At 45.9% G+C, this 26,647-nt stretch overlaps 1 protein-coding gene across 1 annotated transcript in view; it reads left to right on the top strand.

Moving 5' to 3' along the window:
- col16a1 (collagen, type XVI, alpha 1) overlaps positions 1 to 26,647 on the top strand; it is a gene marked incomplete at its 3' end in the record, with an annotated part of 565,824 nt that overhangs the window by 26,476 nt on the left and 512,701 nt on the right. Inside the window, exon 2 of the mRNA XM_059954228.1 lies at positions 21,026 to 21,145. Coding sequence (XP_059810211.1) covers positions 21,046 to 21,145 — 100 coding nt within the window. The remainder of the gene's footprint in view (positions 1 to 21,025; positions 21,146 to 26,647) is intronic.

Genomic DNA, 26,647 nt, shown 5'->3' with positions numbered 1-26,647 from the left:
AAGCCCTGGATTATCTGGTTGGTCTGCTCTTCACCGTTTGGCAAACCCACTCTCAGTTCTTGGCAAGTCTGGTATTGCAGTTCTGCTTTCCACTTCCGTCCCTTGTCCACAGATAATATCATGCAACAAAGTCTGAAAAGATCCTGAGGGGTAGCATTATACATCTGAATTGTGTTCTGCACATATTGTGCAAAAAGTGCCGGTTTCTCCTTTCTGTCAGGGGCCTGATTCTTAATCATGATCATCTCTTGTGGCTTCCATGGGGCATAGACAGGGATCACCGCCGGCTGATCTTGCTCCCCCGCCCTGGGATTTGGCATCATTCAGGTAGGTAACTGTCTCTGAGGTTTGGGTGGGGGACTTCACTAGGGGTCTGAGCTTATCTGTTCTTCAGTATCCCCTTGTGGGATGGTTGGATATAGGGCAGTGGTCGGCAACCTTTTAGCCTCCATGGGCCAGATTGCATATTACTGAGCAGATGGTGGGCCAAGTAAATGCAATTAAAAAACTTGAAATATGGGAGTTATCCATTTTAATACATCTAGTTATGTTTTGACTCAAATTAATGAATAACGCATGCTAGAAAATCATTTTGTGCTTAAGGTTGCCTACCCTTGATATAAGGGCTCTGTCCTCCCCCTCTCCCCTTGTTTCATCCTTCCTCCCACGGTGTTAGAGAACCCTGGAGAATTTTTGGGTCCTATGGTGAGTAGCTGCTCCCGATACCATATAACAATTACAGCACGGAAACAGGCCATCTCGACCCTGCTAGTCCGTGCCAAACGCTTACTCTCACCTAGTCCCACTGACCCGCACTCAGCCCATAACCCTCCATTCCTTTCCTGTCCATATACCTATCCAATTTTACTTTAAATGACAATACTGAACCTGCCTCTACCACTTCTACTGGAAGCTCATTCCACACAGCTGCCAGTCTCTGAGTAAAGAAATTCCCCTAGTGTTATCCTTGAACTTTTGCCCCCTAACTCTCAACTCATGTCCTCTTGTTTGAATCTCCCCTACTCTCAATGGAAAAAGCCTATCCACGTCAACTCTATCTATCCCCCTCATAATTTTAAATACCTCTATCAAGTCCCCCCCTCAACCTTTTACGCTCCAAAGAATAAAGACCTAACTTGTTCAACCTTTCCTTGTAACTTAGGTGCTGAAACCCAGGTAACATTCTAGTAAATCTTCTCCGTACTCTCTCTATTTTGTTGACATCTTTTCTATAATTTGGTGACCAGAACTGTACACAATACTCCAAATTCGGCCTTACCAATGCCTTGTAGAATATTAACATTACATCTCAACTCCTATACTCAATGCTCTGATTTATAAAGGCCAACATATCAAAAGCTTTCTTCACCACCCTGTCCACATGAGATTCCACCTTCAGAGAACTATGCACCATTATTCCTAGATCACTCTGTTCTACTGCATTCTTCAATGCCCTACCATTTACCATGTATGTCCTATTTGGATTATTCCTACCAAAATGCAGCACCTCACACTTAACAGCATTAAACTCCATCTGCCATCTTTCAGCCCACTCTTCTAACTGGCCTAAATCTCTCTGCAAGCTTTGAAAACCTACTTCATTATCCACAATGCCACCCACCTTAGTATCATCTGCATACTTACTAATCCAATTTACCACCCCATCACCCAGATCATTAATGTATATGACAAACAACATTGGACCCAGTACAGATCCCTGAGGCACACCACTAGTCACCAGCCTCCAACCTGACAAACAGTTATCCACCACTACTCTCTGGCAACTCCCATCCAGCCACTGTTGAATCTATTTACTACTTCAATATTAATACCTAACGATTGAACCTTCCTAACTAACCTTCTGTGCGGAACCTTGTCAAAGGCCTTACTGAAGTCCATATAGACAACATCCACAGCTTTATCCTCGTCAACTTTCCTCGTAACCTCTTCCAAGAAATTCAATATGATTTGTCAAACATGACCTTCCACGCACAAATTCATGTTGGCTGTTCCTAATCAGACCCTGTTTATCCAGATACGGTGGTAGGGGTCTTGTCCTCATTGCGATCACTCTCATCAAACAGGGTCGGTAAGCCAGACATACTCTTGGGATCCTGTATTTCATTTCCTATTTGTCCACAGGGTTTTATTCCTTGATCAAGTTTTTGTATTTATTACGACTGATCTTTTCCTGGACCATTTTTATGGCTTGTTCACAGCTTGTCCCTCCCCATGGCCACACTTAATCTCCCAATTCCTTATGTAAAATACCACTTAAAATACATAAATCTCTCTCTTTATCATGAAGTAACTCATACGTTTTACCTAGTGATATTCCTGTACCTTTTGATGACACCACAGATCTTGTCCCACATTTTAAAAACGCAAGCATGAGGAAATCCGCAGATGCTGGAAATTCAAACAACACACACAAGATGCTGGTGGAACACAGCAGGCCAGGCAGCATCTATAAGAAGAAGTACAGTTGACGTTTCGGGCCGAGACCCTTCGTCAGGCCACACATTTTAATTCCATGTCCCACTCCCATTCTGTCCATGGCTTCCTCTACTGTCAAGATGAAGCCACACTCAGGTTGGAGGAACAACACCTTATATTCCGTCTGGGTAGCCTCCAACCTGATGGCATGAACACTGATTTCTCTAACTTCCATTAATTGAATTGAATAGAACTGAATGATCTTTATTGTCGTTATACATAGGTACAATGAAATTGTTTGGCTTCCTCTCAGGCAATTAAATAAAGCGATAAATAAAAACAAGACAGTAATAGAAAAACAGTATTAAATGGATAAGTAGCAGAAAATAAATTGCCCCAGCTCCAGAATGTCACAGTAATGCACAAGGTGCCGTTAGTGCAAGTATTTGAGTCCTCGTGTGTGCATGTGTGTGCTCACAGTTTCAGTCGTTGTACTGTGGGAGTGGTGTGATGGAGGCCACAGCTCTGGGGGAGAAGCTGTTCCTCAGTCTATTTGTTCTGGCTTTTAGTGTCCTGAACCTTTTGCTGGATGGAAGCGGGTCAACCAGGGAGTGGCTGGGGTGTGTGGTGTCTTTGGTTATGCTGATTGCTTTCCTCTTGAGTCTGCTGGAATAGATGGTGTCCAGTCCTGGGAGCTCCATACTGACAATTCACCTCCCCTTCTTATCCCATCCCTTATTTATTTATTTCCTCACCTTTTTTTCTCTCTCTACCCATCACTCTTTGCCTGTTCTCCATCTCCCTCTGGTGCTCCCCTCCCCCTTTCTTTCTCCTGAGGCCTCCCGTCGCGTGATCCTTTCCCTTCTCCAGCTCTGTATCCCGTTTGCCAATCACCCTTCCAGCTCTTAGCTTCACCCCACCCCCTCCTGTCTTCTCCTATCATTTCAGATTTCCCCCTCCCCCTCCTACTTTCAAATCTCTTAATATCTTTCAGTTAGTCCTGTCGAAGGGTCTCGGCCTGAAACGTCAACTGTACTTCTTCCTATGGATGCTGCCTAGCCTGCTGTGTTCCACCAGCATTTTGTGTGTGTTGCTTGTCTCATGTTTTTGTCTTTTTACCAGGCACGGTGTCTGCTGCTCAATTCTCCTGTTGATTCTTAACTGACTTTATTTTTTATCCCATACCTGCGCACAGTATCTACTGTTCAATTTTCCTGATTCGTTTACCCAACTTTAATTCTTAGATGACTTCAAATTTTTCCTGACCCATGCCACCTATCCAATTTTATCCTTTCTTTTTTTTACCAGACACAATGTGTCAGCTGTCCAATTTTCAAAAAATTGTCCTACCTTGTACAAGTCTGTCAGCAGATTCGATCCGGGTCCCGTCAAGGTCTTTTGTTGAGGTCTGGGTGAGGGGCAGAGACTCACACCTGTATTGCAGGGAGTGACAAAGACAATTCGTCTTTGCGGGCCCGATCAATCCCTGTAGATAGGATGTTCAGTCTGTCGCTTACTCAGCCCACCCCCATGTCACAGTCCCGATGTTGGTACCCTGCTCGCAAGCGCCAAATGTAGTCAAATCCGGATAAAGTCACTCAAAGACCGTGTAAGTACAAACTCTTTATTCAAAGCACCCGCGGCTTACTCAAACAGGAACAGTCTGCCTGTGGCTGTTCCTGCCCAATCCACAAAACTAATTAACAATTCCCCTTACAACACAAGTATATTTGTTCAGATACCTCCCACACAAGACAGGCTGGAGTCAAAGTTATCTACTACATGACAGCCCCGAAAAGCAAATTATAAAATACGCATCGTGGTCAGAACATACAGAGACAGGCTAGAGTGGTCCTATCTCTATGCATGAGTGCACAAGGAGATAAGCATCCTGAAACTCTAGCTAGCTACCTTCAGAAAGAAATGTGGCTTAGCACATCTGTTGATCATCAGTAGTTTCTTTCTGGAAAACAGGCTGCTATAGTTTAACAAAATGTTAACCCTTTTACATACTTTTATCGCTCGTCTCCATCTGAGATTCTACCAACAATGGATGTATCATCAGCAAATTTATAGATGGTATTTGAGCTATGCTTCACCACACAGACGTGGGAATAGGGAAAGTAGAGCAGTGGGCTAAGCACACACCCCTGAGGTGCACCAGTGTTGATCGTCAGCGAGGAGGAGATATTATCACCAATCTGCACAGATTGTGGTCTTCCAGTTAGGAAGTCAAAGATCCAGTTGCAGAAGGAGGTACAGAGGCCCAGGTTCTGTAACTTCTCAATCAGGATTGTGGAAATGATGGTATTAAATGCTGAGCTACAGTTGATGAACAGCACCCTGACGTAGGTGTTTGTATTGACAAGGTCGTCTAAGGTCATGTGAAGAGGCATTGAGATTGTGTCTATTATGGCGATAGGCAAATTGGAGTGGGTCCAAGTCCTTGTTGAGGCAGGAATTCAGTCTTGTCATGACCAACCACTTGGTCGAGTATGGTCGAGCTGCCAGTGGATGTAGGAGTTCAAAGGTTCAATTTAATGTCCGAGAAATGTATACAATATACATCCTGAAATGCTTTTTCTTCGCCAAACATCCATGAAAACAGAGAAGTGCCCCAAAGAATGAGAATCCCAAAGTCCCCCCCCCAGCTCCCCACTTCTGTGCATGAGTAGTGGAGATCAACAATTCCCTCCTCCTCCCCCCCCACCAGCAAAAATAAAAAGCACACCCACTACCGAGTACAAGCATGAGCTAGGCGATAGCAAAGACTCAGACCTTGTAGTTACCCCAAAGACTGTAGCAATTCATCCGCCATTCAGCAATCCACAGGTTCTCTCTCTCCCTGGCAAGGGAGAAGGAGGTGTCCCCCATTTTCACAGTGAGCAGGAGACATAACAACAGTTCACTGGTTTACGATGTTAAAAAGAGCGTTACGTCACTTTTTAGGAGCTCTGTGCCCAAAGATTGCAAAGATCTTGGGTCTTCAGGCCTACAGTGGAAGATTTTTGGGCCTCCCTGACAACACACTACTGCTGTGACACTGACCCTCAATCCGCTCATCTCTGCAGCCCCAAGATCTTAGGCTTCCAAACACTAGGCCATCCCTCAGGCCGACCCCTTGCGGTACCGAACAACAACCATTCCTGAAACCCCAAGAAAAGGTCCCATTCCCTCAAAGAACCAAATTCTATGTGTAACACCAGGTCAGATTCTTCAAAAGAACCCTGAAAGGGGAAAAATTGAGCTGTTTCCAAAGATGCGAGCAAAGGAGTTGCAAGTCCTTTGTATGTAACATCTATGAGAAGTTTGGATAGGTACATGATTAGAGAGGTATGGAGAGATAGGCTCTGAGTGTAGGTAGACAGAACTAGGCAGAAGATTGGGTTGGCATAGACTAGATGGCCGAAAGGCCAACCTCTTACCATAGTGCTGTATGAATCAGTGCATCTTGGACCTTATGGCCAATTCAGTGCCACTCTGTAAACAAGTGCTGAAGTGCTGTTCATGGTCTGAAGTTACGGTGGGTGCCTGGAAGTCTCCATTTGTTTTTCTCACTTCTCACCCTCACCCAAGTGTTAGAGGAACCTGGCCTGCTGTGTGGAGCATACAGCTATGTTGTATTTGCATGGCATGCTTAAAGCATGCAGTGTATAAGTGAATGGCTGCTTGTACTGGGGCGGGTTCACCAGTAACCCCGACTCCCCAGCACCAGCAAAGGATCTGATGGAACGTGTGCAATGATTGGCTCACTAATAGCAGAGGCCCATGATCCCGCTCATCTCCAGCTCAACATGGACTGGACCTGAAGCACAGTGTCTGGGACTCAGGGTCTCCACTCCAACAAAAGCCTGGAAAACACTGCCAGTCCTGCTGATTGATGGCGTAAGAGTGGCCTACCCCCACCTGCTCTCCCAGACGTCAAGCTGGGTGAAGCCTGTTGTCATCCAGATCCCACACCTGGGCAGGGTCCAGGACAGAGTGCATGGAAGTTGGTGTAAAACCAAAGTCTGGCTTGTAAAACTGAAAGTGGCCAGTTTACTGCATTATTTCCTGCTGTGGATACTTTCACCAGTGAACCTCACATTTATTCTCTCAGCAGTGGCAGAGTAAGGAGCCACTTCTGCCATCAACCACACCCCCCCCCCTTTCTGCCTTCCTCACCTCACCCCTCCCCGCTCTATCCTTCTGTCTCTTCCACACTCCCCATTCTTCCGCTCCCTTCTTCCATTTTCTGCCTCTCTCATCCACTCAGTTTGTTTGTCATTCAGCCATACATGAATGCTCATGAATACAGCCCCGAATGAGAGAGCATTACTCTGGGGCCAAGGTACAAAACACAGTACTAACAGGCATACACAGCACATAGCACATGTAAGATAAAAGTAAAATAAAGCCACAAAAAAAATTGTCCAGATCTTGAGGCCACATATACTGCAGAAATCTGCATTCATCCACAATACAGCTTGTCTTCTGCTGAGTAAACACTAGGGGCAGCACCAAGTGCAGCCTGGACATCACACCACACTGCCCCTGGCTCCAATGCTTCTCTCCTGGCGGCTGTAAACAGGCAACACCGTGGCTTGAGGGCTAGTCCTTGCTACAAGCAAGGCCATGCAGCACCCTGCCGTTCACCAATAAATCAGTGTTAATCTGCAATTCCTCAAGTCTGATTCAATGTCCAAAAAGATCTTGGGCACGCAAGAAAAGCAACTAAGTCAGTCAGTCACTATGAGATTGCATGCCCCCTTTGCACACTGACTCCTCCAAAACCTCTCTGATGCAAGCAGCATCATGATCTGCACCAAGTCAGGGTCATTCAGTTTCTCTGCCAATGAGCAACTGGCTGATGTGGTAAACCTGCAGTACTATAACATCCAGCAGGATCTTGTGATCATAAAAGATACACTTAAAAAGGCCAGTAGCATCCTTTGTTAACCCCATAGAAGTAGCTGTGATCAAACGTGCCACTATCTTACCAGAAGAGCCATTTTATCTCCTGCCCTCTTCTTTCTTACCCTTCCTTTATTCCTTCTCCAGCCAATCCTTAAGCTGCTCCACTTCTTTCCAGCTTCACACTTGGTTTTGAATTTAATAGAAATTACCGACAGCAGGAGCCAAAGGAAACAACTGTGGTTGCCAAGTTACTTTGAGCTGATCCATCTGCAGAGGTCACCTCCTCAATGTTTAACCTCAAGCTTGTCTATAAATGCTTCATCTCTCTCATAGGCTTGGCACAAATAGCTTCATTGCAGTGCAGACCAGGACAGCTGCCAACTGTCCAGGAGTCAGGAGCTAATACTGAACACTGAACGTCTCAGAGACAATGGGAATGTTATGAGCCTGAGAATCTTCATCATAGGGTTGTTGGCATGTTTGCTTTCTGGAGAGTATGCCAGGAGGGAGACTTTATTTTTTACTTGTATGAAATGAACCACTGTTTTAAAATTGGAAAAGTGTTTAACAGCAATTTGGGGCGGTGTAGAAATAATTGATTCATCACGTAATCAAAGATTCCTTGGAAAATGCAATTTGCACTGACTCATGGGAATTCCTGGCCCACTGTGATGGAGTGCACCCTTATCTTGCAGCCTTCCCCATTGTCCCCAAGCAAGCATAAATACCTGTTTGGTTTTATTATTGTCCCTTCTAATAGAATTGAAACCCCAGTGGGGCAAAAAAGTCGTATAACAGTTTTTTGAAGCTGTTTGTATGTGCTGATGCCAAAGATACTACAGATGCTGGAATACTTGAGCAGCCCACACAAATTGCTAGAGGAACTCAGTGGGTCATGCTGCATCTATGGAGGAGAAGGAACAATTAATGTTCAATGTTTGGCTTCTTCCCCCTCCTTTCCAGCCCTGATGAAGGGGGGGGGGGTGTGTTCCACATGCTCACACCTTGGTATGGATGTATTAGGAGTTTCTACACCATACACTGATTTCAGGACCTTGCTTAAGCTGCCAAGTTGTGGAAAGCTGCTGTGCAACGTTTGCTGCTTTCCTACTGACCTGGTACATGGCAAAGTGTAGCCAGTGAGGCCAGACCACCGAGGAACAGTCAGCACTTACACTATGCTCTGAGATCGTTACTGAAGGAATTACTTCCTGGAGATAAACCAGTGGTCAGGCGAAGATGGTATGTTTGAGTTCCGGTCAGTTTGATGTCCAGGGAGACTTGATGAACTTTTGCTCTGTCACAAGCCAGGCTTTTCTGTAGTGCTGTGAAACTCACTGCTGAATGGGTGAGAGACTGTGTCCTCACAGTTTACTTTCTCTTTCCTGCCTTGTTCCAACACTGATCCACAAAACAGATACACAGAAACAACTGAGACAGGTTTTGAGATTTGCATTGTTCATGTGCTGTTGTGTTATCATGGTGAAACTGGGAGGGTGAGGTCACTCTCTCTTTTGCCTTCAACTTCTGGATTGGGGGCAGGAGCAACTGTGAAAAGGTGTCGATGGCACCAGTAAATCAATCCTTTGGGACGAACTGCCAAGACTGGAATCTGAATGACCAAATCCCACCCACCATGAACGGATAGATCCCAACCTTGTCAGCAGTTAACAAACTTGATCTTCAGGCTGATCGTCCAAGAGATCACTCAGTGGTCACTGATTTGATGTGTTGGTTGTGATCAGACTTTTCCTATCACTGCAAATAGATTGCAATCTCTCAGTCAGAGGTCTCACCTTTGCCATTAGGAGGGATCAATGCAGTAGATAGCAGTTCCCCTGATCAGGGAGATGGAGATGATTGCAATCATATCTGCCCTATCAAAAGAATCAGGTGTGATTAGCACTATGATGAAGTAGGTTAAATTCCAGAGGTCACTGCAGATCCTAGAGTTAGATCCTACCACCTCAGTCAAACTGTAGACACCTTCAGGCAGATCCCACTGAAACATAGGTAACTGTGGGGAAGGGTGACCACTGTGGTGTTATTAGGGACTGGATGACCTAGTCTCAGAATAAAATATGGTCCATTTCATGCATAGATGAACGAAAAGTTCTTCCCTCAGATGTTCATCTTGGCTGAGTGCTCTGGGCAGTTGGTTGGACATTGGATCTGAGACCAGGGTGAGATCCTACTGGACAGCTGCACAGGCTGGAGGGACTGAATAGCCTGGTCCTGTTCCTGTGGCTTAGGGTTTAAAGTTTTCTGGTTCAGTGTGAGAATGTAATGAAGAGTGCAGTTTCGATTCCAAGGTCACCTTTGAAAGATAATAGGTCATGTGTTCGAAGAAGTAACACGTGTAGAGCTGGGGCTGTGTAGATGAACCCATCACAGTGGGCCAATGGTCTCCTGTTTGTGTTGTAATGTACATTGGAATTTACCCAGAACCACTCCATTTTCCAGTCACTAGCAAACCGTAATTTTTTTGCCCCTAAAGAGGTGGGGTAAGCTGCCCTCCAGAAACACCAGAGTCCCCACAAAGATACTCCCACTCTTTTACTGAGGAGAGTTCAGGTTTTAAACCCAGGCACAATAATGAACCTGTGATATATGTCCGGACCAGGATTGTGTATGATGGGAGGAGAGCCTGTGGATGGTGGTGATATCATGCACTTGCTGCCCGTGGTGGATTTGGCCTGGGCGAGTAACTGTGGTGAATTTTGTGGTTGGTACACATGGCATATACAGCACTGGTGGTGGATGGGCTGACACACAAGTAGGGTGCCTTGTCCAGGATGGTGTGGAGCTGTTTGAGTTGTTGGGTTGTAGGTGGTAGGGGGTGAGTCACTTACTCTGACCTGTTCTTGTAAGCACAATATTTCTGTGACTGGCAGGGGAGAGACTGTGACCGTGAAGGTTAGAACATAGTGATTAGCAGTGTTCTTCTCAGAGCACAGCGATCGTTGGCTGAAAAGTTCTCGCACCAACACAAGGGTGGAGGGTGCTGTACATCAGCTCGCGGATGCTCCCCCCCCCCACCCCCCATACAATGGAGACAGAGAAGAGGGTGGCTGGTGAGACCAGTGCATCAGGAATGAAGGTTGGACAGACCAGCCTATCAGTGAAAAGAGCTGAGGAGACAAGCACATCAGGGGAGAGAGCTGAGGCGATAAGCGCATGGGGGAAGAAGGCTGGAGGGCCCAGTGAATCAGAGAAGAAGGCTGGAGGGCCCAGCCCTTTTGCCCGTGGGGCTGGGATCAAGAATACCGTACCACTGAGTGTTCGGGATATGAAGGAAGGCAACGGTTTCAGTAGGGAGACCTTCATTCGTAAGGTGCTACTAGACTGCTGTGGCTTCAAGGTGGACGATCTTTACTGCATACAGGATTTCGTGAGCTACTATGACGTCGCCTTCTGGCATGCCGCAGGGTGGCAGAAATTACGCGACTGCTTTCAGGAGAAGGGGAGCAAGGCGCTGCTCTCGCTACTAAAAGCGCAGCCCCTCTTCACCAAAGCTACGCAGCAAGAGAGAATGGTTATGGTACAAATGTTTAATCCCTATGTACCTGTTGTCGACATTCTCACGTTCCTAGTGCAATAGGTAGAGAGCGTCAACAACAGTCTGGGAGTATGGACAAGTAAAAGGCAGGTCAGGGTGAAGCTAAGGGTGGACACCAATGGCTGTGTTATCCACCCACCCTCAGTTTTCGCAATTGTACGGAACCGGGGCTTCCTGGTTTATGCCGGGCAAGCCAAGGTGTGCCGCAATTGTGGCAAGGCTGGGCACTTCGTAGCCCAGTGTAAGGCTGTGGTGTGCAGAAACTGCAAGGGGGAGGGACACCTCACCAAGGACTGCACGGAGGCCAAGTCCCGCAACCTCTGCGGGCAGGCGGGCCACCTTTGTAGGGCCTGTCTGGAACGGGCGGGCTCCTATGCACAGGCAGTCAGGGGTAGTGATAACATCAGAAAGGCCCAGCTAGATTAGTGGTGCCCGCTGTCTCTGCAAAGGAGGTGCCAGTAGCGATAGAGGAAGACCTATCCACCCTGAGATCTTCCCCCCCTCCTTGCAAAGCACCCAAGACCCACTGCTTGATGAGGTAGAGTCCATGGAAGAGGGGAGGGCGGAGAGGAATGAGGGAACCTGGTGCGTGGTCACAAAACAGGAAAAGTCTCAGAAGGCGCCGCCCAAAAGGTAGTGGGCGGAGCAGTTGGAGAGCTCAATTAAAAAGGGTAGTGGAGTATACCACATCCTCTGGGCACCTGCCCTCCTCCTCCTCGGAGGTAGGTGGAGTTGGCCAGCAGCCCCGACAGAGGACGAGGCAGATAATAAGGACAGAAGAGCGTCAGGGGAACAGTGAAGGTCTGCTGGCCACCCCCCAGATGCAGGAGGGGGAGATCAGCAGAGCCCCTCAGCTCCAGGAATCCCGGAGCAGTAAAACTTCTGGTGGCCTCCAGCCAGATGGAGAGGCAGTCCCGGAGGTTATTTAGGGTGCCGAACTGGTACTGCCTCTCCCTAACAAGGACTACCCACAGTACCTGAGCCCTCAGCAGGTGGAGGACTTCACCAGGACTGTGGGCATGAGGGCTCAGGACAGCCAAAATGATCTATAATGGATGATGGACCCTAAACGTTCGCAGTGTGAAGAGTACTGGGCGTCGTGTCAGTATTTGAACACTGAATACCGATATGATCTTCCTCCAGGAGTGTGGTCTACCACACCTCTGCACCTACCGAAGGTGGACCCAGGGTTTGTCAGTGTGTTCGAGTGGCAACAATTGTGCCTCTGTCCTGGGGATTCTGCTACAGGGAGGCAACTTCACAATCACCCAAGTCAAAGAGTTGTTTCCGGTGCGCCTCCTCGTAGCAGACGTCAAATACCGACGCACAACGTGCCGTCCTCGAGCAGCTCCCAGCCGGTCGTGCTGGCCGCAGACTTCAACTGCACATCGGTGCACCGACAGCAGCTGGACAGTACCTCCAGACTCCTGATGGAAACGGTAAAGGCAGCAAAGCTTTTGGGCCCCCCACAGGTGGTGAGCAGCCGCAAGCTACCTGGACTCGACCGGACAGTTTAGCCCACTCCCAGATCGACTTCCTCTTCTCAAAGTCCATCTCGGTTAGATCCACCGATGTCACACTGGTGTTCTTCTCTAAGCCACCTGTCACTTACGGGAGGACCGGAAGGCAGGTAAAGGGACGCGGAAGCTGAACGTTAAGCTGCTGACCCCAGAGAATATTAAGGAACTAGAGAAGGAATACACAGGTTGGAGAACCTTGAAAGCCTTCTTTGGTCCCCTGGTTGACTGGTGGGAAGCCACCAAGGAGAACATCAGGAGGTTCTTCATTCGCAAGGGTATCCAGAGAGCAAGGCAGGGGCAGAGGGAACTGCGAAAACTCCAGACTGAGTTACAGCAACTCCTCCTCCTGCAGTCAAAGGGAGTGGATGTCAGGGAGGAACTACAGGAGGTGAAGGGCTGGCAGTCCTCTAATATCATCTCCCAAAAGGATTCAAACTGTTGAGCAGGACGAGACGGGCTCACACTTCTTCTTCCAGAAGGTGCACAGGGGGAGCTCTGTGATCCACAGCATTAAAGAAGAGGACAGCTTAGTCGCATCCTCGCAGACAGACATACTGAGGATCTGCAGGTCCTTCTATGCAGGTCTGTATGACGATAAAACCACAGACTCCACAGCCTCCTGTCGTCTATCACGCAGGTCTTGGACAACGACAAGCGGGAGAGTCTGGATCAACCACTGACCCTGGACGAACTGACTGGATCCATCTGTTCCTTTGGGACAAATAAAACTCCCGGAGGTGATGGATTACCGGTTGAGTTGTATTCAGCTCTGTGGAACTGGATGGGCCCTGACCTGCTGGAAGTGTCCAACGCTATGGTTCTGGCAGGCAGTATGTTAGAATCCATGAGAAAGGGCATCATCCACAAGCAGAAGGGGGAATTGGAGGCTCATCTCTCTCCTGAACGTGGACTATAGGATCCTGTCCAAGGCTCTCGCCAACAGGGCCAGCCCAGGTCTGCTGCAGAGCAGATGATCCAGGAAGATCTTGGACAGCCTCGCGCTGCTGAGTGACACCATCGCCTACGTGCAGGACAGCGGGGTGGACGCCTGCCTGATCAGCTTGGACCAGGAGAAAGCCTTCGACAGGATATCGCACACGTACATGGTGGATGAAATCTCCAAAATGGGTTTTGGAGAGGATATCTGGAATTGGATTAAACTGCTGTACATAGACATCTGCAGCTCAGTCCAGGTCACGGGTGGGAAACAGACCGCTTCCCCATCAGGTCTGGAATCAGGGAGGGCTGCCCTTTCTCCCGTCTTGTTCGTGAGCCCTTTGCCGAAGCCATCAGGAGGGATGAGGGCATAAGAGGGGCGACGCTCCCAGGCAGTGGAGGGACCAAAGTTAAAACCTCCCTGTACATGGACGACGTCACCGTCTTCTGCTCTGATCAGAGGTCAGTTCACAGACTGATGTATATCTGCGAATAATTCCAGCTGGCGTCGAGTGCCAGGGTCAACCGCATGAAGAGCCAAACCATGCTCTTTGGCAATTGGCCTGAATGATCCATTGTCCCCTTCACCATCAGGCCCGACTACATGAAGGTGTTGGGGATCTGGTTTGGAGGGAGGCGTGCAGGAAGAACTGGTGGGAGTGGACTGCCAAGGTGAAACAGAAACTGGGAATGTGGGGAGGGCGCCCCCTTTCGATAATGGGCAAGAATCAGGTGTGAGGTGCTCTCAGGTCTGTAGTACTTGGCATAGGTGTGGTCCATCCCCCGCTCCTTCAGCTCAGAAATCACCAGAGCCATCTTCAGATTCGTCCTGGGATCGAGGATGGAGCGAGTCAGACGGGCTGTCATGCACAAGTCCCTGGACAGTGGGGGCAAGAACGTCCCCAATGTCGCCCTCACCCTGATGGCCAGCTTCATGTGTGGCTGCATCAGTTTGTGGATCCCAGGCATGTGGGCACTAAGTACCACTATGTGCCCAGGTTCTACCTGTCGCCCTGGCAACGAAGGATGGGTCTGGCCCCTTTCCCACACAACATCCCTGTCAGTTGGTTGTTGCCACCATACCTGCCCATTTGTAGAAAAGTTCTTCCAGGTCAACGCCTTTGACCACAAGGCTATTGGACAGTGGTTGACACGTAATGTCCTGCAGGCACTGCAGGAGAAGGACATGATGGGGTGGTTCCCTGAGCAGACCATCCACTACATCCGGCAAATTGCCTCATCACCGGACCTCACCAACAGTCACCAAGACCTCGCTTGGCTGGCGGTGAGAGGTGCCCTCCCAGTCTGATCCTTCCTGTACGCCCGGAACGTCATCTCCACACCCTGCTGCCCACGGGAGGACTGCAATGGGACAGAGTCAGTGACTCACCTCTTCGCAAAAAGGGTGTGGAGGAGGATGGAAGGGACGGAGTCGAGATTCATGCCCAACAGCTGCGTAACCGAGGACTCCTGATTTACGGGCTATTTCCGGGGACCCACATGGAGACAAACATCCGGTGCTGCTGGCAGATCATCGACTCGGTGAAGGATGCTCTTTGGTCGGCCCAAAACTTGATGTTCTACCAGCACATGGAGATGCTGGCTGGCACATTCTTGCCTGCAGGAGTATGTACTGAGGCATGTGTTCAGGCTTGGTGCAGCCACCGGGAAGGCCCGTTGGGGAAGGACCACAGCTTAAGGTTCATCGCCCGCGGGAGTGAGAGGGGTCGGGTGCGGAGGAGAATACCCCTCATCAGCAGTGTGGATAGATGAGTCAACATGGTGCCCCAGGAGTGGCTGGAAATGTATAGACCGTAAAGGAACTTCGGTAAAGGAATGAGAGTCAAAGCCTGGATGTTTATTGTTAAAATAAGTCTGTAATGCTTGCCTAAAGTTTGAGAGTCAATGAATGATTTATTGTAAACATCTTTAATTTGAATAGGAACAGAGAGCCAATGCATAATTTATTGTAAATAACTTTATTTATTGCATAAGGATTCAGAGTTAATGAATGTTTTTTTCTATGTAAATAACTTTATTTTGTAATATTCCTGAATAAAGTATTTTTGGAAAAAAAGACAGGTGCAGATGAGTTTCTGATCCAGGATATTGATGATGAAGGTCTTGAGGATGATGAAGTTGAGGGTAGGTGATTCAAGTCTCTATCATTGTCTGGCTCCTGAATGTCACTTTCCATTTTTCGGCCACACTGGCAATGTCGCCCAGCTCTGCTGCAAGCGGGTGTAGTTGTTTCATTTGGGAACTGGACATTGTGCAAATATTAATGAACATCCACACTCTAATCTTATGGAGGGAATTTCATTGATGCATTTGAAGGTGGTTGGAGTTAGGACGCTGTCCTGTGGAACTCCCGACCCCAACTGCCTTCTTCCTTATGACTCAAACCACTCGGCTGGTTATTATATGTACCAAAGTTCAGTGAAAGCTTATCTTGCCTGCTATTCATGTAGATCAGATCTGTATACACTGCACCAAGATAGATCAAGGTAAAACAAGAATAATGCTGGTACAGAGAAAGTGCAGTACGTAGACAATAAGGTGCAAGAACACGATGAGGTGAATATTTAGATTGAGTCTATCCATCAAACTCAGGAACCAAAAGTGGGGTGATAAAAGCCTGGTGATGTGTGCTTTCAGACTTTTGTATCTACTGCCCAACGGGAGAGGGGAGAAGAGAGATCGTCAGGGGTGGGCGGTAGCTTTGATTATGGTAGCTGCATTGAGAGAAGTATAGACAGGGTGTATGGAAGGGAGGCTGGTGATGTGCTGAATCGTATCCACAACTCTGTAGTTGTCATGTGCAGAGTTGGTGCTGTACCAAGCTGTAATGCTTTCTATGGTGCATCAGTACAGTTTGTCAGGGTCAAAGGAACATGCCAAATTCCTTTATACTTCTGAGGAAATGCCGACAACATGGTTGGACTAGGACAAACTCTTGGTGATGTTTACTGCTAGGAACTTGGAGCTCTCATCACTCTTAGCCTCAGCGTGTAGATGAAGACAAGTGCCTGTGCACTGTCCCACTTCCTGATCTCAATTGATCTGTTTTATCAGCGTGCCTCAGTGCCATACTCAGCCACACATTGCTATTTTGTCAACTGCAGTTGCTGTTAACTCTGGAATTTCTCTCTTTGGTCCAGTTTAGATTGATGCTGTGGATGGGTCTGGAGTTAAGTGGCTTTGACAAATCCAAAATAGTGAATCTGGAGCAAGTTAATGATCAGTAAGTGCTGTGAGATCACACTGTTGATGACACAAATTCCATGAAGCAGATGTACCTAGGCAATTTCCCATGTTGTCAGTGATTCCCAGTGTTGTCACTGGACTGGAACAGTTTGGTTAGAGACAATACTTGGTCTGAAGCACAGGTCTACAATACCACAGCAGGAATATTGTTTTTTTTTTAAAACCTTGTACTACTTCAATGCATTGTGTGATAAGTTGATCTGTATGAACAGAAGGAAGGTGAAACTTTTCACTGCATTGTGATAAAGGTGACAATACATTTGGGTGGCCGTCAAATAGGCAGTTTTGACATTGAATGGGGTTTAACTTTTTTGAGAGTTGCCGAAGCTTTACATTTACATCTGACTTGTGCCTTGCAGATGGTGAGAGGTGTTTCAGTGTCATTGGGACGATCAAGCTGAATTTATGGTGACAGGTAATCCCCAGGTGTTTGATTGAGAAGGGCTGGTGATTGCACACCCCCTTGGTGGAAGAGGTCATTTCTTGCTCCTTCCACAGTGTTGTTACTTGCCAGTGATTAGCTCATGCCCGGCTGGTATCTTGTTGTGTTCAGGAAAGGAGTTGCGATCAGAAAGCATGCCCAGAATTGACTTCAGAGTTGAAGCAGGATTACTGATGAAGCAGCCGAAGATGCTTGGGCTGAAGCCACTGCCCCAGGAAACTTGTATCATGACCTTACTCTGCCTCAACGCTCTGTGTAATGATTTGATCTGTATGAACAGTATGCAACAGAAGCTTTTTGCTGTACCTCAGTACATGTGACAATTCTAATTCTAATATCACCTGGTCCCACAAGCTTTGTGCATCCAGTGCTCTAGACTGTTTTGTGACACTGAACACTGGCAGCTAGGAGGGAACTAGGATAGCTCACTGATTCAGTACTCCTGGTCTGAAATGATGATGAAGGCTTCAGCCTTGTCTTTACACTCACCTAGATGGATTGGAGAAACCATAGTTGTTCTTAAAACAGAGAAAGCAAAGAACTTTGAATGAAGTATCTGATACATGAAGAATTTAGTTGGAAATGTTTTCCTTGAGTGAAAAATCAGTAAGGTTGTTATAGTAGGTGATTTTAACTTTCCACATATTGATTGGTACTCCCATACTATAAAAGGACTAGATAGGATAGAGTTTGTTTAGGGAAGTTTTCTTAATCAGTACATAGAAGTCCCAACGAGAGAATGTGCAATACTTGATCTGCTATTGGGGATTCAGAGAGCAGGTGACAGAAGCCAGTGTAGGTGAACACTTGCATCAAGTGATCACAGTGCCATGAGTTTCAAATTAAGTATACAAAAACATAGGTCTAGGCCATGGGTTAAGTTTCTAAGTTGGAGAAAAGCCAATTTTGATGGTATCAGAAAGGATCTGGCAAGTGTGGATTGGAACAGGCTGTTTTCTGGCAAAGTGTACTTGGTAAGTGAGAAACCTTCAAAAGTTAAGTTTTGAGAGTACAGAGTTTTTATGTGCCTGTCAGAATAAAAGGTAAAGATAACAGGTATAGAGAACCTTGTTTTCAAGAGATATTCAGGCTCTGGTTAAGAAAAAAAGGAGGTGCATTGCAGGTATAGCTAGGTTGGAACAAATAAGTAACTTAAGTAGTCTAAGAAATACAAGAAAACACTAAAGAAAGAAATCAGGAGGGCTAAAGGAAGGCATGAGGTTGCTCTAGCAGACAAGATGAAGGAGAATCATAAGGGCTTCTACGGAATGTTAAGAGCAAAGGGATTGCAAGGGTCAAAATTGGTCCCCTGGAAAATCAGAATGATAATCCAGGTGTGGACAGAAATATGAGGAAATCTGCAGATGCTGGAAATTCAGGCAACACAAACAAAATGCTGGTGGAACGCAGCAGGTCAGGCAACATCTATAGGAAGAAGTATAGTTGACGTTTCGGGCTGAGACCCTTTGTCAGGGCTAACTGAAAGAAGAGATAGTAAGAGATTTGAAAGTGGAAGGGGGAGGGGGGAGATCCAAGATGATAGATAACAGGAGGAGCCAAAAGAGATGGGGAAGATCTTTTGCATCTGTATTAACTCAGGAAATAGACGCGGAGATTATAGAAGTGATGCAAAGTGGCATCAACTTCATGACTCCTTACAGAGGAGGAGACATCTTGAGGCTCACTAGGGTGGGTAACTCCCCAGGGCTACTAAGGTGTTCTCTTGGACCCTGCGGGAGGAAGAAATTGCCAGGGATGAGCAGACATATTTAAATCATCCTTAGCTAAGCCGGTGAGATGTTAGAGGATTGGAAGATAGCGGAAGTTGTTCCGCTGTTTGAGAAAGGTTCTAAAAATAAATCAGGAAATTACAGGTATGTGAGCTTGACATAGTAGTGGGAAAGTTATTGGAAGGTATTTTAAGGGACTGTATATATGAATATTTGGATAGACATAGACTGATTAAGGATAGTCAGTTTGGTTTCATGCATGGTAGGTCGTGTCTAACCAGTCTTTAGAGTATTTCGAGGAGGTTACTAGGAAGGGTGATAAAGGCAAGGCAGTGGATATTGTCTATGTAGATATTAGTAAGGAATTTGCCAATGTCCCATATTGTCCCATAATGACCATATAGCTGGTCAAGAAGGTTCAGTCTATTGACATTCAAGATGAGGGAGTAAATTGGATTAGACATTGGCCTTGAGGGGGAAGCCAGAGAGTGTAGTAGATAGTTGCCCGTCTGACTGGAGGCCTAGGACTATTGGAGTGCCACAGGAATCAGTGCTGAGTCTGTTGTTGTTTGTCATCTCCAGAATGATCTGGATGATAATGTGGTTAACTAGATCAGCAAATTTGTGGATTACACCAAAATTTGGTTGGGGGGGGGCGGGTATAGTGGACAGCGAGGAAGACTGTTAAGACTTGCAACGGGATCAGCTGACTAAATGGGCTGATATATAGCAGATGGAATTTAATGTAGACAACTATGAGGTGTTGCACTTCAGTAGGACCAACCAGGGTGGGTCAGATACAGTGAACAGTAGGACACTGAGGAGTATAGTAGAACGAAGGAATCTGGGAATACAGGTCCATAATTCATTGAAAGTGGTGTCACAGGTTAATAAGATTATAAAGAAAGTTTTTGGTATATTGGCCTTCATAAATCAGGAGTGGGGCTGTTATATTGAATTGATGAGGTATATAAGATACTGATAAGGCCTAATTTGGAGTATTGTGTATAGGTTTGGTCACCTACCTACAGGAAAGATGTTATGAGGGGTATAGAGAGGGTAAATGCAAACAGGCTTTTTCTACTTACATTGGGTGGGACTACAACCAGAGGTCATGGGTTAAGGGTGAAAAGTGAAAAGTTTGAGGGGAACATGAGGGGAAACTTCTTCACTCAGAGGGTCTTGAGAGTGTGGAACAAGCTGTCAGCACAAGTGATGCAGAGCTTGATTTCAATGTTTATAAGAAGTTTGGATAGTTACATGGATGGTAGGGATATGGAGGGCTATGGTCCGGGTGCAGGTTGATGGGAGTAGGCAGTTTAAATGGCTCAGCGCAGACTAGATGGGCCAAGGGGCCTGTTTCTGTGCTGTACTTTTAAAAGTCTCTGTGACTAAAGTGAGAATTTATATAAATTATATAAAAAATGAGTTCAGCAGAACTTGTCCCACTCAGACCCTCCTTACATTGACGGAACAGCCATTTCAACTCCTGGGAGTGCACATCATGGTCCCAGAGTACATCCTGCACAGTGAAGAAAGCTTACTAAAGTCTCTACTTTCTGAGGAGACTGAAGGGAGCTGGACTTTGCACATCCATACTCACTTCACTCTACAGATGTGCTGAAGATCCTAACCAGCTGCATCACTGTTTGGTTTGGAAATGGCACTGTGATGGACAGGAAGACTCTACAATGGCCGGTCAAAACTGGCACCAGCTTACCCACCATCAAGGACAGACATACCGAAAGGGGCCAATAACATCGTGAAGGATCCCACCTGCCCTACTTATGGACTGTTTGTCTCACTTCCATCAGGCAGGAGGCTACATAACATCCACATCAGGACCACTAGACTCAAAAACAGTTATTTTCCTCTAGTAGTAAGGCTGATCAACACCTCCACCCACTAACCCCACCAGTATTTTCCATCAGTCACCTACAGTCACTATATGGACATACAATCAGTCTATGTTGACAAGCTATAATGTGTATTTATACTTACTGTGTTTTTATTATTATCTTTTGCTTTTTTTGTGCTGCATCAGATCTGGAGTAACAATCAATCACCTTGCACTTGTGTAATGGGATTGACATGAAACAAATGTGACTGTTGAATAAAGGGGGATGAGTGTGGGACAGATCGTGAGGAGATTTACTTCATGTGGTACAATTTGCCCAATAGGTCCCATTTCTGGTGACGGTATTGACCTGGGACTCAAAATAATGTTGTTTTATTCCAGGTAATGTTTGAGCATTATTGATGGGCATCAGTACAGTCATGTGGCCACTTGGTATCGCCATACTGTGGGTGACTGTCACAGCAGAACATTCCAGCACATGGGAACTGGAAACACGCAAAGGTAAGGCCTGATCCTGATTGTGAGATAAGACACCATATGATTTGTCTCTAAGTAGTCCTGTCCCGTCCACCATGGCATGTAGTTCTTAGAAAAACAACAGGAAGCAGTGAGTCTGCGGAAGGACTGGGACAGATTAGTAGGGAGGGCAAAACAGTGGTATAATCTGTGTAGCTAGGCATAGCTCAAATACCATCTACAAATTTGCTTACAATACAACCATTGTTGGTAGAATCTCAGGTGGTGATGAGAGGGTGTACAGGAGTGAGATATGCCAACTAGTGGAATGGTGCCACAGCTACAACCTTGCACTCAGCATTAGTAAGATGAAAGAGCTGATTGTGGACTTCAGGAAGGGTAAGACGAAGGAACATTTACCAATCTCGTAGAGGATCAGAAGTGGAGAGTGAGCAGCTTCAAGTTCCTGGGTGTCAAGATCTCTGAGTATCTAACCTGGTCCCAAAATATTGATGTAGTCATAAAGAAGGCAAGACAGTGGCTATACTTTATTAGGAGTTTGAAGCGATTTGGCATGTCAACAAATGCACTCAAAAACTTCTATAGTTGTACCGTGGAGACAGGCTACACCATAGTCTGGTATGGAGGGGCTACTGCACAGGACCGAAAGAAGCTGCAGAGGGTTGTAAAGCTAGTCAGCTCCATCTTGGCTACTAGCCTACAAAGTACCCAGGACATCTTCAGGGAGCGGTGTCTCAGAAAGGCAGTGTCCATTATTAAGGAACCAGGGCCTGTCCTTTTCTCACTGTTACCATCAGGTAGGAGATACAGAAGCCTGAAAGCGCACACTCAGCGATTCAGGAACAGCTTCTTCCTCTCTGCCATCCGATTCCTGAATGGACGTTGAAGCTTTGGACACTAGCTCACTTTTTTAATATACAGTATTTCTGTTTTTGCACATTTTTAAATCTATTCAATATACATAATTGATATACTTGTTCATTTATTATTATTATTACTACTATTATTTTCTTCACGTCACATGCCAGTGATAATAAACCAGATTCTGACCCTCTGTGTAAAGATACCCCCTCGCATTTCTCTTAAACATTTCAAATTTCACCCTTAATCCATGACTTGTAGTTCTAGTCTCTCCTCATCTCAGTAAAAAAGCTTGCTTAATTGTACTCCTCATAGTTTTGGTGTACTTCTATGAAATCTCCCCCCATTCTTCTCCGGGGAATGAAGTCCAAACCTATTCAACCTTTCCCTAAAACTCCCAGTACATCCTTATGAATTTTCTCTGTACTCTTCCAGTCTTACTGATATACTTCCAATGGAACGCAATAATCCAAATTGGAACTCAGCAATGTATTACGCAACTTTAAAATAGCATCCCAACTCCTGGACTCAGTATTTTTCTTTGGGCAGGTCCCAAGCATCTGCCCCAGGAAGGTAACCCACCACCCAGCATACATATGCAGGCATGTGTAATTTGAAACTAGATATGTAATGCTTGTCACTGAAGGTCATTGTGCAGGCCAAATCATTCTGTATACTAAAGCGGAGTTTTATAGGTTCTTGATTAGAAAGGGTAAAAACGGTGACAGGGAGCCCACAGGAGAATGGGGTTGAGAAGGACAATAAATCAACTATGATGAAACGGTGGAGAACACTTGATGGACTGAATGGCCTAAACCTGCTCCTATGTTGTATAGTTTTACAGAAAACATGTGTGGATAGAACTGAGGAACAGTAAGAGCAAAAAGACAATGGGTGTTGTCTGCAGGCCACCAAACAGTAGCATGGATATTGGGTGCAAGTTGAATAGGGAGTTAACATTGGCATGTGGCAAAGGTAATGTCGCAGTAGTTATGGGGGATTTCAACATGCAGGTGAACTGGGAGAATCAGGTTGGTGCTGGACCCCAGGATAGGGAGTTTGTAGAGTGCCTATGGGATGCACTCTTGGAACAGTTTGTACGAGAGCTGACCAGGGACAAGGCTATTCTGGATTTAGTCTTGCGTAATGAACAGGATTTGATAAGCGATTTTGAAGTAAAGGAGCCATTAGGAGGTAGTGACCATAACATGATAAGTTTTTATCTGCAATTTGAGAAGGATAAGGGCAGATCGGAGGTGTCAGTGTTACAGTTGAATGGGCAAACTATGGAGCCATGAGGGAGGAGCTGGCCAAAGTTAACTGGACAGATATCCTAGCAGAAAAGACAGTGAAACAGCAATGGCAGGTATTCTTGGGAATAATGCATAAGGTGGAAAATCAGTTCATCCCCCGGAGGAAGGAAGGATTCAAAGGGGGGAAAGGGGCCACAGTGGTTGACAAAGGAAGTCAGAGATTGCATAGCATTAAAAAAACAAGGAAATATGACAGAGCTAAGGTGAGTGGGAGGATAGATGATTGGGAAATTTTTAAGGAACAACAGAACTTAAAAAAGCAATACGGGGAGGAGAAATGAGGTACGAACGCAAACTAGCCAGGAATATAAAAGGGGATAGCAAAAGCTTTTTAGGTATGTGAAGAGAAAGAAGATAGTTAAGAACAATGTTGGGCCCTTGAAGAATGAATTGGGTGAAATTGTTATGGGAAACAGAGAAATGGCAGAAGAATTTAACAAGTACTTTAGATCTGTCTTCACTAGGGAAGACACAAGCAATCTCCCAGATGTATGGATGGGCCAAGGACATAGGGTAACAGAGGAAATGAAACAGATTGACATTAGGAAGGAAATGGTGATGAGTAGACTGATGGGACTGAAGGCTGACAAATCCCCAGGTCCAGATGGTCTGCATCCTAGGGTACTAAAGGAGGTGGCTCTGGAAATTGCGGATGCATTGGTAATCATTTTCCAATGTTCCTTAGATTCAGGATCAGTTCCTGAGGATTGGAGAATGGCTAATGTTATCCCACTTTTTAAGAAAGGAGGGAGGGAGAAAACTGAGAACTATCGTCCTGTCAGCCTAACATCAGTAGTGGGGAAGATGCTAGAGTCCGTTATTAAAGATGAAATAGTGGCATATCTAGATAGCAGTGATAGGATTGGGCAGAGCCAGCATGGATTTACCAAAGGCAAATCATGCTCAACTAATCTATTGGAGTTTTTCGAGGATGTAACCAGGAAGTTAGACAAGGGAGATCCAGTGGATGTAGTGTACCTCGATTTTCAGAAGGCATTTGATAACGTCCACATAGGAGATTGGTGGGTAAAATCAGAGCTCATGGCATTGGGGGGGAAGTTATTGACATGGATAGAAAACTGGTTGGCAGATAGAAAACAAAGGGTAACGGTGAATGGATGTTTCTCGGAAAGGCAGGTGGTGACTAGTGGGGTGCCACAGGGCTCGGTATTGGGACCACAGATGTTTACAATTTACATTAATGATTTAGATGAAGGCATTGAGAATAACATCAGCAAGTTTGCTGATGATACTAAGCTGAGTGGCAGTGTGACACGCCAAATCACTTCAAACTCCTAATAAAGTATAGCCACTTTATGACTACGTCATTATGTTGGGACCAGGGTAGATATTCAGAGATCTTGACACCCAGGACCTTGAAGCTGCTCACTCTCTCCACTTCTTATCCCCCTATGAGGATTGGTTCTACCTCACCCCTGTACGCCCTCACGTCACCACCTGAGATTCTACCAACAATGGTTGTATCGTCAGCAAATTTGTAGTTGGTATTTGAGCTATGCCTAGCCACAGTCATGTGTATACAGAGAATAAAGCATTGGGATGTGACCACATCTGTGCCAGATGCACTGAACTGTAGCTCCTCAGAGAATGTGTCAAGGAACTGGAGCTGCAGGTCAATGACCTTTGACTCAAATGGGAGACTGAGGAGGTGATGGATAGGAGCTAAGGGAAGTAGTCACCCCTAAGTTGCAGGAGGCAGGTACCTGGGTGACTGTCAGAAAAGGGAAAGGAAATAGGCACCCAGTACAGAGTACCCCTGTAGCTGTTCTACTCGATAATAAATAACCCACTATGTTGGGGGTCTGGAGTGAGCTGCGGCATCACTGAGTATGGTGCTGTGGCTCATAAGGCAAGTGGTGAGACGAGGACTACTGCAGTGTTAGGGAATTCCATAGTTAAAGAAATAGACATGAGATTTCTGTGGACGTAATAGAGACAACCAGGTGGTATGCTGCCTCCTGGGTGCCAGGTTCAGGGACGACTCGAATTGGGTCCACAGCATTCCCAAGGGGGAGAGAGAACAGGCAGAAGTCTTGGTATATATTGGCATCAATGACATACGAAGGAAGCCCTGAAGAGAGAATTTAGGGATCTATGTAGAAAGCTGAATAGCAGGACCTTCAAGGCAGCAATGTCTGTGCCATGTGTCAGTGAGCATAAGAATAAGGTGAATTGGCAGATGAATGTGTGGCTGAGGAACTGGTGCAAGGGGCAGGGTTTCAGATTGGGATCTTTTTTGGGGAAAGCATAATCTGTACAAAAAGGATGGGTTACACAAGGAAGACAGGTTTGCAGGCAGGTTTGCTAGAACTGTTGGAGTGGGTTGAAACTAATTTGGCAGGGGGGAATGGGAAACTGAGTGATAGGGCCGAGGTTAGGGCAGTTAGTATACAAATAAAGTGTGCAGTGAGATGTCAGTGGGATGACATAGGGAGAAAGTTGAAAATAGTGACAAATACAGGATTGAAGATGGTATATCTAAATGCCCAGAATAAGGTAGATGATCTTATAGCACAGTTAGAGATTGGCAGGTATGATATTGTGGGCATCACTTGAGTTGTGGATACACACTGTAATATCCAAGGATACACACTGTATTGAAAGGACAGGCAGGTAGGTGGAGGGGGTGATGTGGCTCTTGGTAAAACATTGAAATCAAATCCTATCTCATAAGATTGAAAGATGTAGATTCCTTGTGAGTAGGAAGCTTAAGGTAATGAAACCCTTGAGAATTAATGATCATAATATGATAGAATTTACCCTGCTATTTGCGAGGGAGACGCAAAAACCAATTCTATCACCATTACAGTAGAGTAAAGGGAATTACAGAGGCATGAGAGAGAAACTGGCTAAAGTTGATTGGAAGAGGACAGTAGCAGGAATGACAGCAAAACACCAAGGGCTGGAGGGTTTGGGGGCAATTCAGAAAGTTCAGAATAGATGCATTCCAAAGTAGAAGAAATATTTGAAACGCAAGATGATAAAACCATGGCTGATGAGGGAAGTAAAAGCCAACATAAAAGTAAAAAAGAAGCAAAAATTAGTGATAGGTTAGAGGATAAGGAAGCTTTTAAAAATCATCAGAGGGCAAATTTAAAAAGCCATAAGAGGGGACAGATGAAATGTGGATGTAAGCTAGCCAATAATAAGAGCAAACCAATGTTTTTTCAGATATATAAAGAGAAGTGAGAGTCGTTATTGGAACCAGAAAATGACACTGAAGAGGCAGTAATGGGGGACAAAGAAATGGTGGATGAACTGACTAATTTGTGTCAATCTTCACTGAAGAAAATGGAATTATAGGCCAGTTAGTCAGATGTCAGCGTTGGGA

This window comes from Hypanus sabinus, chromosome 30 (genome assembly GCF_030144855.1).
Source record: "Hypanus sabinus isolate sHypSab1 chromosome 30, sHypSab1.hap1, whole genome shotgun sequence".
Taxonomy (NCBI): domain Eukaryota; kingdom Metazoa; phylum Chordata; class Chondrichthyes; order Myliobatiformes; family Dasyatidae; genus Hypanus; species Hypanus sabinus.
This window is presented reverse-complemented; position numbering and strand designations above follow the sequence as displayed.